This window comes from Solea solea, chromosome 15, assembly GCF_958295425.1.
Source record: "Solea solea chromosome 15, fSolSol10.1, whole genome shotgun sequence".
NCBI classification, from domain to species: Eukaryota; Metazoa; Chordata; class Actinopteri; order Pleuronectiformes; family Soleidae; genus Solea; species Solea solea.
Window position 1 is genome coordinate 628,759 of NC_081148.1, and position 12,820 is coordinate 641,578.

At 47.6% G+C, this 12,820-nt stretch overlaps 1 protein-coding gene across 1 annotated transcript; it reads left to right on the top strand.

Annotated features, from left to right (window-relative positions):
* The first annotated feature begins 2,283 nt into the window (after positions 1-2,283).
* LOC131473584 (uncharacterized) lies at positions 2,284-12,514 on the top strand. The gene is made up of 2 exons (XM_058650876.1): positions 2,284-7,957; positions 12,106-12,514. The coding sequence occupies exon 1, from the start codon at positions 3,130-3,132 to the stop codon at positions 4,765-4,767; it is 1,638 nt and encodes a 545-aa protein (XP_058506859.1). The 5' UTR covers positions 2,284-3,129; the 3' UTR covers positions 4,768-7,957; positions 12,106-12,514.
* The last annotated feature ends 306 nt before the right edge of the window (positions 12,515-12,820 follow it).

Genomic DNA, 12,820 nt, shown 5'->3' on the forward strand with positions numbered 1-12,820 from the left:
TGAAGTACAAGAGGTACTGAATCCAGGGAAAGTAAAATCATAAACTACTGATAAAAAATAAGGATTTTATACTTCATCAAAAATGATTACCCTATTGTTTGTTGCAAAAAGTGAACTTTGACCCTATATTCCTCCAAAACGTATACAGTAAAAGTACTCCATACTACTAGTATATGAAGTATAAGTGGTACTGAGTTCAGTGAAAGTGAAATCATACACTACTAATACAAATTATGGATTTTAAACTTCATCAAAAACGGATGATCACACAGGTCATACAAAACATCTAGCTTATGTTTGATTTGATGTAATTATTTTACATGTAATCACTATAATATGATAGGGTTAGGGTTAGTTTTGATAAATGATTTAACCTTTTTCTTTTTCAGTACATTGTGACTGATGTTGATGAGGTCGAGGTCTTCAGCGTCTGAGACTGTGTCTTTGACAGTCAGGATGAATTGAGCCCCAAACAAAGTGAAACATTGTGTTTACCTGTAATTGCACCTGTGTAAACAAAACCAGACTTTTGTTTGGGTTCACGTAGAGGGCAAGTCTTTGAAGTCCCTCAAGATGCCTGTTTGTTTTTTTTACTCAAAGGAGTGAATGTGTGTATGAGCCTCTTTGTAGGTGTAGGTGCCTGTGTATCATGTCGATTTGAACTTGATGTGAGAACAAGAAGTGCCTGGAGTTGCACATACACACAGACACAGACACACAGACACACACACACACACACACACACACACACACACACACTCATTCCTAAACCCACATTCACACCATACTATGATATCCCTAAAATACACCCACATCATTTTAGCTTCAGATATTGATTGAATTGTGTGTTATGTGATAATGAAAAATGTTGATATTCCCTGACAGTGGAAAATAACTTCACCTACACCAAATTTGTAGGTGAACCACCCATATAACTGGGTGGTTATATACACAACCACCCAGACACTCCACTGTCCAAGTACTGAAAAATACATACCCACACACGCATCACATATGGTGTTGAGAGAAATAATGTTTAGAAACACTTTTAAATACCCTTGTTAATGTCTCTGTGTATCCTGACAGTTTTTCTTGCACATACGATGAGAGATAAAATTCTCCTCCATGGTCCACCCTCACTTGGTCCACAAAGGCCATAGGTCACAACAGCATTCCTGCTTAAGCAATGAAAAGGGAAATAAAAGATAAAAAGACATTAACCGGCTCATTCTGTCAGGAGGCCGTGTCTCAAATTCCACATCCTATCACAAGTTAATAAGACATATTTCATATATACGGGGGTAGAGTGGCTCAGTGGTTAAGACCGGTACCCTGTGTGCGAAAGACAGCATGGTCGTAATAGTCGCAAGTATGACTCCGGCCCTGGCTGAATTGTACTCAATTCCATTGTTAGTCACTTTGGATAAAAGTGTCTGCTAAATGACATGTTATGGAATATTTTAATGGGTTCATTAACCGGCCGTCGCTTATTACAGTGCTGCTTCACAGTATGTGTCCTTTCATTTATAAGACCACCTAAATACATACAATACAAATACAATACAAACAATAGGACAGAAGGGATGGAAACAACCATAGTTAGTGGAGAAGGGTTTTTTTTTACATTGTGGACATGCAGCTCTACTGAAGAGGAACTAAGAGCATAAACCCTTTAGAACAATGTTTGCAGGGCATCAGACTAACGTTTTACAAGGAGCACAGTAACTCCTAACTGAACATTTTAGGAGAGCAAGCAAAACATTTAGGGGAGCACACCTTAAATTGACTTGCAAAGCAAATATTCATATTTCCTCTCATTTTCACTGTATTACTGATCTACTGATCTATTACTGATTACTGATTGAAAATAACAGAGGACCATGCACAGAACGGATTAAGCTGTCCACTATTTTGCTCAAAACAAGATCAATTGATAAAGTTAGGTTGCCATGGAGATTTATTCTCTGAAGCTCTGCCAGACAGGATAAGAGCCAGTAGAGATTAAAACTACTGATGCTTCCAATTGGTTAGCTGTCACTCTTATTGGTAAATAATTGAATTAACCCCCATGAAAATATTATGCTGTATGTCATCTTATTATTTTGACTGTAATCAATCGTTCATGCCTACGGTGGTCATTATTAGAGGTTTGATAATATTCTACAGATATTATTGCATTATTTTGTCAACATGAGGAGTTAATGGCTCCAGAAAAAATAAAAAAAACACTGAATGCTGCCATTGTGAAAGGTCAACTGTTAAGAAACCGGTAATGTAGAACTTTCTAGCAGGCAAAGCTATTTGTCTTTCATTCTATTTATCTGTTCATTGTTGTAACTGGCATCTAAGCACCGTTGCCTTTAAAGTGCCTTTAAGGTGCATCGTCAAAGCCATGTTTTGTTATATATTGCCTTCGTATGCGCCTTTGTAAATCTATCTATCATTAGAACCTGTACGACTTGTCGGTTTTACAACCTAACTGACTGTCTAACTGACGGACTACTGTACTCAGCAGCTAACAAGATGCTGTCTAACTAACTTCAAACTAACTTCAACTTAACTTAACTGCTGCTTAACTGTGTATGTGGAATAAACCTTCAGAAAGACAGTCGAGTTGTGCCCGCCGTACTTGTTCTGGTTACCCTTTCCAGAAGGGAGCATTGAGCTGGAAAGACCAGCCAGCAGAAATCTGGACAGTTGTAAAACCGTTTTAGGCGCCGTATCAGTGGAGTACGGACTGCCGAGCGGAGGACGACAATCGTGAAGTACCAGGACGCTGGTGAAGCGAATCAGTCTTGAATAACTCAACGGAGAAGCCGGAGCAAAGAGCTTATGGAGCCGTTGAAGGATTAAAGGAAGTGCCGCAGCCGAGTGAAAGGCTGTGAAGATTGCACAAGGAATACAAAGCTCTTCTGGGCGAAAGAGCCTCACAGACTGTGACATTGTGACGTCGACAGCTTGGGGCGTGGACATTCGTGTGCCATTCGTGGACGTGTCGTTTGCAAAGAACTGAATCCTTTGAACGAGTCATTGGCAACGGACGTCGACAGCTTGGGGCGTGGACATTCGTGTGCCATTCGTGGACGTGTCGTTTGCAAAGAACTGAATCCTTTGAACGAGTCATTGGCAATGGACCAGAGAGTCGACTCCAATCAATTCCAATTCCAGAGTGAGTCAGGAGTTCAAAGAAGAAAAATGGCAGATGACAAGCCAGATCTGGAAAGCCTACAGCGGAGGCGCTCAAATGCACAGCGGAGCCTAACGGCGCGTATAAACCGCCTTAATTTCAAAGCTGGACGTCTAGGCACAGGAAAATTGTCGCAAGAGTTGGCAGGGTTGGAAAACGACTATGATATTTTCGTCGACGCCTGCAGTGAATATATCGAAGACCTGGAACAGATAGACTCAACGGACGACCACTGTGAGTTAAGAGACACTCTGACAAAGAGGGACGCCATTGGGCAAAGGTACCATGAGACAATGGAAATGTTGTGGTTTAAGGATGCTGAGCCGGTAATAAGCACCCTCGTGGCACGGTTCAATTCAGCTTTCGACCAGGCCGAGGAACTCGGCAGGAAAAGTGCACTACAGTGGTGTCAGCAAGAGGCCAGGAGGCAGGGACTGGATCAGGAACTCCACAAACTCAGAGACGCTGTGTATGTTTGGAAAGACTATTGGCCATACGGTGAAGAAAAGTGGAGACTCCTTTTAACATTGGAAAATAAAAAGAAGGTACTGATGGAGGATTGGGCACGCCGCCGGGATAACAAGCGGGGAGGTGGGCTTACCCGACCAGTAACTTGTGCTAGTACCACCCCACCTGTTCACACCCACTCAGCTATCAGGCAGGGCACCATAGCTGGCACATGTCCCCCTCATCAACCTCCTCAACAGCCTCAACAACCTAATTATGGACCCACTGTCAGCTTTACTCAGCCTCCAACCCTCACCAGTCCCACCAACTCCAGCATGGGACAAAGGAGAACGGTGCCCACCAGCAACTTTGGTACAGTCACAGGGGGAGAAGACAGCTCTCAGTGGGCCCAACCCATAGCAAAGATCACACCGATAAGCTTTCCTAAGATTTCCGGGAGCAGGAAGGCTGATTGGGAGAGTATCCAGGCGCAAGCGGGTCCCACAGAGTCCTTTGAAGAAGAGCAGAATAAACTGAAGGGTCAAGTGACAGAGTTACAGAAAGTAACGGATGTCAATGTCAAGAAGGTAGAGGAGGAGAGCAAACTGAGGGCCGAGATGTCTGAGCTCAGCAGGGAGCTGAGCTCTGAAAAGACCCAAACCGATGAGCTGCAGGAGACCTTGGCGCAAAGTCAGGAGAATCTTACTGAGCTTCAGTCTGACTTCTACCAGAAAGAGTCAGAAGAAGAAGAGTCTACTCTGCATCAAGACCTCAAGGCACCAGAAGAAAGACTTAGCTTAGCACAGGAGGACTTGGCTACCAACACCAGCCAACTCCTGCTAACCACACCACTGCTAACTTCAAACCGGACAGGTTTGGAGGCTCAGACAAAGGAACTGAAGAGAAGCCACAGCTCGTTGGAGCCGGAGCTCACTAAACAAGAGCAGAAGCACCTGGTGATACTGCCTTTAGAGAGCAGACTTTCTGAGAAAATGCTAACCCAGTGGCTTGCACATGTGAGCAGCCCCAAAAACTATGCCTTCCCGGGTAACCATTTTGAGAAGCTCTTATTGTTCCTGGCGCCTTTCCTGAAAGGCCAAAAGTCATTACTCACAGGAGTAGAGCTTTTGTAGTTCAGCGAGCCAATCCCCATTTACACTTCTGAGAGACCCAGCTACCATGAGAAGCCGGTCGACTGGAGGAGGATCCTAGAGGGAGTGGAGAAGATCCTGAAAGCAAGGGGCTTCTACCTCAAGCCCTGGGTCCGGTCTGGTCAAAGTGGGAGGAAGGACGAGGCTAAGCCTGACCAAATGACTCTCCTTACTGAAGGAGAAGTGGATGTAAAAGCACCAAACCCATTAACTCGTCGCGTCCTACTGAGCCAGATCAATGGATTGTACGACCCAATCGATCATCTAACAACACCTGTGAAGCAAAAAGGTGTGATTCCTGTGAGGAAGGCCTCCCAGGAGGCTGGCAAGTTCACTAAGGACACTTGGGAGGAGTCCCTCTCTGACGAACTCCGAGGGAAAGCAATCGAGCTGTTCAAGGAGTACACTCGCTTGGGGAGCATCAAGTTCCACAGAAGCCTCACACCCTCCGGCTGGAGGGGCGAGCCCTGGGGAATCACATTCTCTGAAGGAAGCTGTGAATCTTAAGGCGCCGTACTGTACCTGCGATGGGAAACGTCAGATGGTGTAGTTACCCGGTTGGTGGACTCAAAAGCCAAGTTAACCCCCTTAAACCAGAAAGGCGACGCAGTCAATGCCGAAATCTGTGGGGCTTTCTTCGCCGCACGCCTGAAGGAATACATGCTGAAGCATGGAAGATTGGCTGTAGAAAAGTGGTACCACTTCATAGACAGTCAGACTGTGCTGGGAGCCATCCAGCGAGACAGTTACGGACTTCAAACATTCTTTGCAAATAGGGTCGGGGAGATCCAGAAGGCTGGGCCCGTAACTGATTGGTGGTGGATCCCAGGTGACGTCAACGTCGCTGATCTCGTCACAAGAGGGTGTTCACCCAAGCGACTAGACGAAAACTCCGCGTTGCAGAAGGGTCCCGAGTTCCTGTCTAGTCCAGTGAAAGATTGGCCTATGGAATCTGCAGCAAAAGTGGCGGCTGATGCTACAGAGACAGTGAGTAAACTCCAGAAGAAAGACTTTACAGCAGCTCTCACCAGAACCCAAGCGCAGAAGTTGTTAAATTCTGGTAGTGAAGGCCGGAATTTCACAGATGGAGATAGCAGGTCTCTAGCAGGGCTCCAGTCGGCAGGATATGAGACAAAATCGATCCCTGTTGAGACCAAGAAAGATGAGACACTCTGGGGAGCCGCACTCATAGTCCAAGTGGGTCTGAAAAGGTACAACCCTTTAGCTAAGCTCTGTGGGGGGGTCAGTTATGCCCGAAAGGCTGTAAAGAAGTGGGTTGCTCGTATAGGGAGAGCCCCTATTCCAGCAAAGTGGGAGGTAGTACTGACAGTGACCGAACTTGAAACTGCATTCCAAGATCCCCCTACGTCATCCCGCTCATCAGAGACACTGTGAGGCGGGGAATAAAGAACAGACTCGTCGTCAACAAGGACGAAGCTTCGGGGCTCCTGCGGTGCTACGGCAGAGTCCAAGCCATCACCTGGGGAAACCCCGGAGTACCCCTGGTCCCATATAATGCCTGGATCAGCACCCTCCTCACACGGGAAGCCCACGGAGCCAACCATGAAGGCATCGCTGGCACACTCCTCAGAGTGAGGTCCAAAGCATGGGTAGTACAGGGGCCAAGAATCGCAAGAAGCATCATTGACTCCTGCGTGCATTGTCGAAAGACCAAGGCAAGGTTATGCAGGCAACAGATGAGTGAGCTTCCTAGTGAACAATCTGAACCAGCCGCACCGTTTGAGCTAACAGCACTGGATCTCTTTGGCCCCTTCGTTGTCAGAGACACTGTAAAGTGAAGAACAAAGATGAAAGTCTGGGGAGTAGTATTCAGTCGTATGGCTTCCAGGGCACTGCATGCTGACATCATGGAAGACCTGCCAACGGATGGCTTCCTAAAGGCGTACCAGCGCTTCACAGCTCTCAGGGGCCACCCAAGGAAACTTTGGTCGGATAAAGGGACCAACTTCGTGGGCGCCAAGCCAGCTTTAAGGGAGCTCTACGAATTCCTGAACGACATCGACAAGGATCAAGTCCAGAAGAAAGCAACCGCCGCTGGGACCGACTGGTCGTGGGTGTTTCACCCAGCAGACTCTCCCCATCGAAACGGAGCAGCTGATGCAGCAGTCCATACGCTCAAGAGAGCGTTGAGCAACGGGGTGGAAAGTCACCTGACAGCACTGGAGTTCCAGACTCTCCTCTACCTGGCAGCTAATCTGTCAAACGAAAGGCCAATTGACCTACCCTGTGGCGCGCCTGAGAGCGGTCCAGATCGAGGTTGACAAGTTCTGGAAGCGGTGGAGCCAGCTGGCGGGCCCGGGCCTCTTCGTTCGACAGAAGTGGCACGCGGGTGCAAGGAACGTCACAGTGGGAGACTTAGTGTGGTTGGCTGACCAGAATGCACTGAGAGGCCAGTTTAGGCTCGGTCGAGTTGTGGAGGCCCATCCTGATGTGAAAGGCATAGTACGAGATGTGAAAGTGAGGACGTGCCAAAGTTGCCCGGTTTTCAGTGGACAACGTGGGAAAGGCAAAGAGAAGGTGAACTGTCCCTCCACCATCCTTCACAGAGATGTCAGAAGGCTGGCGGTTCTGTTACCAGTGGAGGAACAGAAAGATTCCCCACCACATGATGGTGTGTTTCGGTAAAGGGTGCCACTGTGTCAGCAAGGACAATGTGTTCATGGACAGTGAAACCTTTATTTGTCATTTGTATCTGTTATTCATTCATATCGTGTGTGATACGTTCGTACCCAGCGAGGTAGCTTTATGTACCCATTTGAAAGGTAAAAATTGTGTGTGATACGTTCGTACCCAGCGATGTAGCTTTATGTACCCATTTGAAAGGTAATAATTGTGTGTAATACGTTCGTACCCACACTGTAACAAATTTCTGTAATTTCTACAGTAAAAAATTACAGAAGCTTGTTGTCCTATCCTTTTACAAGGTGTAACTGTAAATTGCAATGTATTATGGGTATAAAAATAATTACAGTAATTTAAAGCTGTAACACATTTTAAAATTACAGCATGGTTATGTTTTCACTTGGTTCTGACTGTAAATGATACATTTACAGTTAAACACTGTTCGGCTAATATTGGCGGTTTGCAAGAGGATAGGCATTTGATGGCGGGAGGAGGAGAGCGAACCCAGCATTCATCCACTCAATAAAGAGTAAGTATTATGTTATTAGTCTAAATTATTAAAGAGAAACTAGGCAAGATTGTATGCATGGTTATGTTACATTTTACCCGAATTAAACAGTAATTATTTTAGTTTTTAACAATATGACTTTAGCAACCTTTTTTGAGGCTATGCCTTTCACCTGGCATATCATGGCTGGAAACCAACCTTGCTAGTTTCTCTTCAAAATGTGATTCAAGTAATAACATGCAATATGATTTAATCGTGTTGTGGAAATTGCATTGAACAGGTAAAAACTATTTCTCAGCTTGAGCGCACAAACTGTGTGCCTCGTTTATTGAAAACAGTGAAGCCGAAGTAAACACAAGATGATGACGAACTGTAACCAACCAATCAGCACAGGGCTCTATGCATCACAAACATGGTTACTTAAAGGGACCATGATCCCGGAACAGTCCTTCCTACAAGCATAACACTATAGGAAATAATCTCATGACATAAGTGTATAGAAACACAAAGTGCAAGGGTGAATTATGTAAGTCCATTCACTACACACGTCCCCCCAGAATTCACCATATGAAAGAGAAAAAAATAAAATAATAAACAGTCATCTGCGAGGTGGTCGTAACACCCGGCCACAACGGCTGCGCCGTACAGGAGACCTGGCAGGGACCACTGCGGCAGGCGTCCCGCCACGACCCGGATGTGGGGTTCGAAACGTGGGAGCTTTGGGGGGGAGGGGAGCAGGGGGTGGGGGCAGAGCCGGAGGTCGCCCACGTCGCGGGGGCTGAGCCAATACAATGGGTCTAGCTACATCCAAATGAGCTGGTTTGAGGCGGTCAATGGAGAGCCGCTCCGGTTTGCCGCCCACGTCCACCACAAAGTGTTTGTCCCCTGTCTCCAATACACGGAAGGGGCCCTCGTAGGGTGGACGCAGCGGCCCCCTGTGGGCGTCGTGCCGGATAAAGACATATTCAGCCGTTTGAAGTCCAGCGGGGACGTGGGACTGAGGCAGGCCGTGGTGTGAGGTAGGAATGGGTGCAAAAAGCCTCGCATTGTCCAGGAGCGTGTCCCGCTGTAGAGTCGCTGACCAAGGGACGGTGGTGTTGGGGACAAAATCCCCTGGAACCCGCAGCGGCTGGCCATAAACAAGCTCCGCAGATGAGGACTGTAGGTCTTCCTTTGGTGCAGTCCTGATGCCCAGCATTACCCACGGCAGCTTGTCGACCCAGTTGCAGTCTTTGAGGCCAGCACGAAGAGCAGCCTTCGACCTGTGAAATCGCTCACAGAGTCCGTTAGCCTGTGGGTGATATGCAGTCGTGTGGTGAAGTTTCACACCAAGGCTCCGGGCAACGGCGTTCCACAGCTCAGACGTGAACTGCGCGCCCCGGTCAGAGGATATGTCGGAAGGGGCGCCGAACCGGGCAACCCAGGTGCTAATGAATGCCCGCGTCACCTCCACAGAAGTCAGCGATGACAGCGGCACAGCCTCAGGCCAACGTGTGGTCCTGTCTACCATGGTCAGCAGGTAAGTGAAACCATGAGAGGAGGGCAGAGGGCCAACCAGATCCACGTTTACATGATCGAAACGTCTCTCTGGCACCGGGAACAACTCCAATGGGGGTGTGACGGTGTACTTTGGCCCGCTGACATTCAAGACAAGTGTTAGCCCAGTCTCTAACGTCCTTTTTGAGGCCGTGCCACACGAATTTCGCTGCCACCAGTCTCTGCGACGCCTTCGAACCAGGGTGGGAAAGACCATGGATGGCATCAAAAACTTGCCGTCCCCATCCTGCCGGAACAATCGGCCGAGGACTGCCCGTGGAAACGTCGCACAGGAGTGTGGTGCCGGCGTCACCAAAAACCACATTCTCTACTTTCAAACCCGTAGTCGAGGTCCTCAGGAGCTGCACATCCTGGTCCGTGGCCTGGTCTGCTGCCATGCGGCTGTAATCCAAGCCAATGTGGACTGCTCCAGCCACAGCCCGTGACAGGCAGTCTGCCACCGGGTTGTCCTTACCGGCCACGTGTCGTAGGTCTGTGGTGAACTCTGAAATGTAGGACAGATGACGTTGCTGGCGGGCGGACCACGGCTCGGCCACCTTGGCCATGGCGAAAGTGAGTGGTTTGTGATCGACGAAAGCGGTGAAAGGGCGACCTTCCAGCAGGGTACGAAAGTGTCTGATGGCAAGGTAAAGACCAAGCAGCTCTCGATCAAAAGTGCTGTACTTCCGCTCACAGTCGCGCAGCTGACGGCTGAAGAAGGCAAGCGGCTGCCAGGTCCCGCCTACCCACTGCTCTTGGACGGCACCGACAGCGTAGTCTGAGGCATCAGAGGTGATGGCGATCGGGGCTGTGGGAGACGGATGCGCCAGCATACTGGCGTTCGCCAGGGCGGCCTTGGTGTCGGCAAAAGCTTTTTCTCTCTCCTCACTCAGCACTCAGCTTTGACAGTGAGTGGGCGTGGAAAATGTGTGACCGCTTCCACCTTTGATGGGAGCGGGAGCGCACCGTCTTTGGTGACTCTGTGCCCCAGGAAATCAATGGTGGAGAGACCAAATTGGCACTTGGCGGGGTTGACAATCAGTCCATGTTGGCTGAGCCGCTCGAAAAGCGCTTGGAGGTGCACCAGGTGCTGGGATTTGGACGCACTCGCTACCAGGATATCGTCCAGGTACACAAAAAGAAAAGGCATGTCACGTAACACAGAGTCCATGAGACGTTGAAAAGACTGGGCTGAGTTTTTAAGGCCGAAAGGCATCCTCAAAAACTCAAAAAGACCAAATGGTGTGATTACTGCTGTTTTGGGAATGTCTAGTGAGTGTACCGGCACCTGATGATATCCCCGGACAAGGTCCACTTTAGAAAAAATCACCATACCAGCCAGGTGTGCTGAAAAATCCTGAATGTTGGGGACTGGGTATCGGTCAGGTGTTGTCGCTTCGTTCAGCCGCCTGTAGTCGCCACATGGGCGCCAGCCGCCACCAGGCTTGGGGACGATGTGAAGGGGTGAGGCCCATGGGCTGTCAGACCTGCGTACTATACCCAGGCACTCCATGTTTGAAAACTCAGCCTTAGCAACGGCCAGTTTGGTTGGGTCGAGGCGCCGAGCGCGGGCATAGACGGGTGGGCCGGTAGTGGCGATGTGGTGCTCCACACCATGCTTCACAGCAGACGCAGAGAAAGTGGGTTGAATGAGAGTTGGAAAGCTGGCAAGCAGACGGTGAAAATCATCTGAGGAGGAGAGCATGCTAGACAATCGGACAGCATCAGCCCCCCCAAGCGAGCATTTATATGAACAGAACGTGACAGCGTCAATCAAACGGCGGTTCTGCACGTCCACCAGCAGTCTATGCGCACACAGAAAATCAGCGCCCAGGAGGGGCACGGCGACCTTCGCTATGACAAAGCTCCAGCCAAACCGCTGCCCACCAAAACATAGCTCAATGTACCTCTGTCCATACGTGCGGATGGGGGTCCCATTTGCTGCTTCCATAGGGGGGCCGTGGCTGTCGGTCACCATGTCCAGACGGGATGCAGGCAGGACGCTCCTCTGTGTCCCGTGTCGCACAGGAAACGTCTTCCGGAGATACTGTCCCGAATAAAAAGCATAACACTATAGGAAATAATCTCATGACATAAGTGTATAGAAACACAAAGTGCAAGGGTGAATTATGTAAGTCCATTCACTACAGTGTGTCAGCCTGGTTTGCACAACTAAAAATAAAGTTAGCTCAAGAATATTTTTCAAACGAGTGTAATCCCAGGCTCTGCAGTTTAATGGTAGGCTAAAATGTTGTGGCACACAAATGACAGGCCGTTTGTTTGTTGAAGAGAATCCGGGTTTATTAGCTGATTGCACGGTAACATCCAATTCTCTCTATCCGCTCCGGTCGCCGTCTCCACCTTCATTCACGGGCACACATGTTAACAATAACACACCCATCTTCCGCTCTGCGGGCTCGCTCATGCGCCGCCCCTCGGCTGCGCGCACTCACTCCCACACACACACAGCGCTACCCTTCACTGCATGTACTAATCTACCCTACTCTCTGCATGTGACAATAAAATATCCTTGTATATTTCAAAAAATGATGAAAAACCGCAACTTGATGAGTTTTGTCTTTTGTAAACAATGTATTTCATTAAGTGTCTTTTTCCTGATTTTGTGACTTCAGATGCTTCCTGGGGATCAACCCAACCTCTGGCACAAAGGCCACAAAGTGGATCATTCCAAGAAGTGGGAAGGTGCAAGAGAAGAGGAACAGCAATGTCAACCTTCATGTCTCTGCACATCTAAAAAGGTTAATGGACTTTGAATGGCTTTGAGCCCGTTTGCAAAAGAAACAATAATGGCACACTGTTTTGTATAAAAAAAAACAAAAAAACAATGGTTCTAAGATGTGGTTATTTTTTACACATTTGACTTTGTTGCTGCAAATTACAGTAGTTAATTCAAAGTTACACTGTGTGGCTGCAAGTCTTGTGCAGTCTGGTGTATGTTTATGTGAGTTTGTTCATGTCTGTGTGAGTTTGAAAATATACACATCGGGTATTGAGTGTTAATAAATGTTTTGTATTGTTGCAGCACTGACTCTTGTTTTATTATTATTAATAGCTGAAAATAATTACAATTACAAGAAATTACAGTGCTTAATTTGCAAAACATGACAAGCAAACATATATTAGCTGAAAACATTCTACATTAAAATAATGAATTATGAACAAGTAACAGCTATTTAGTGGCAAAAATAGTTGGCAGGTAACTCATGTAATTTGAATGGGATACAAGATAATATTGTAAATTAAAATACAATAAATGGTTGTTTATCATATAAAACAATACATTGTTGTGTTTTATATATGGCAAAAACCTGTAAAACGTATCCAGTA

Excerpts from the sequence above, each read along its gene's own strand:
- LOC131473584 (XM_058650876.1), top strand. The coding sequence starts at position 3,130 with ATGGACCAGAGAGTCGACTCCAATCAATTCCAATTCCAGAGTGAGTCA.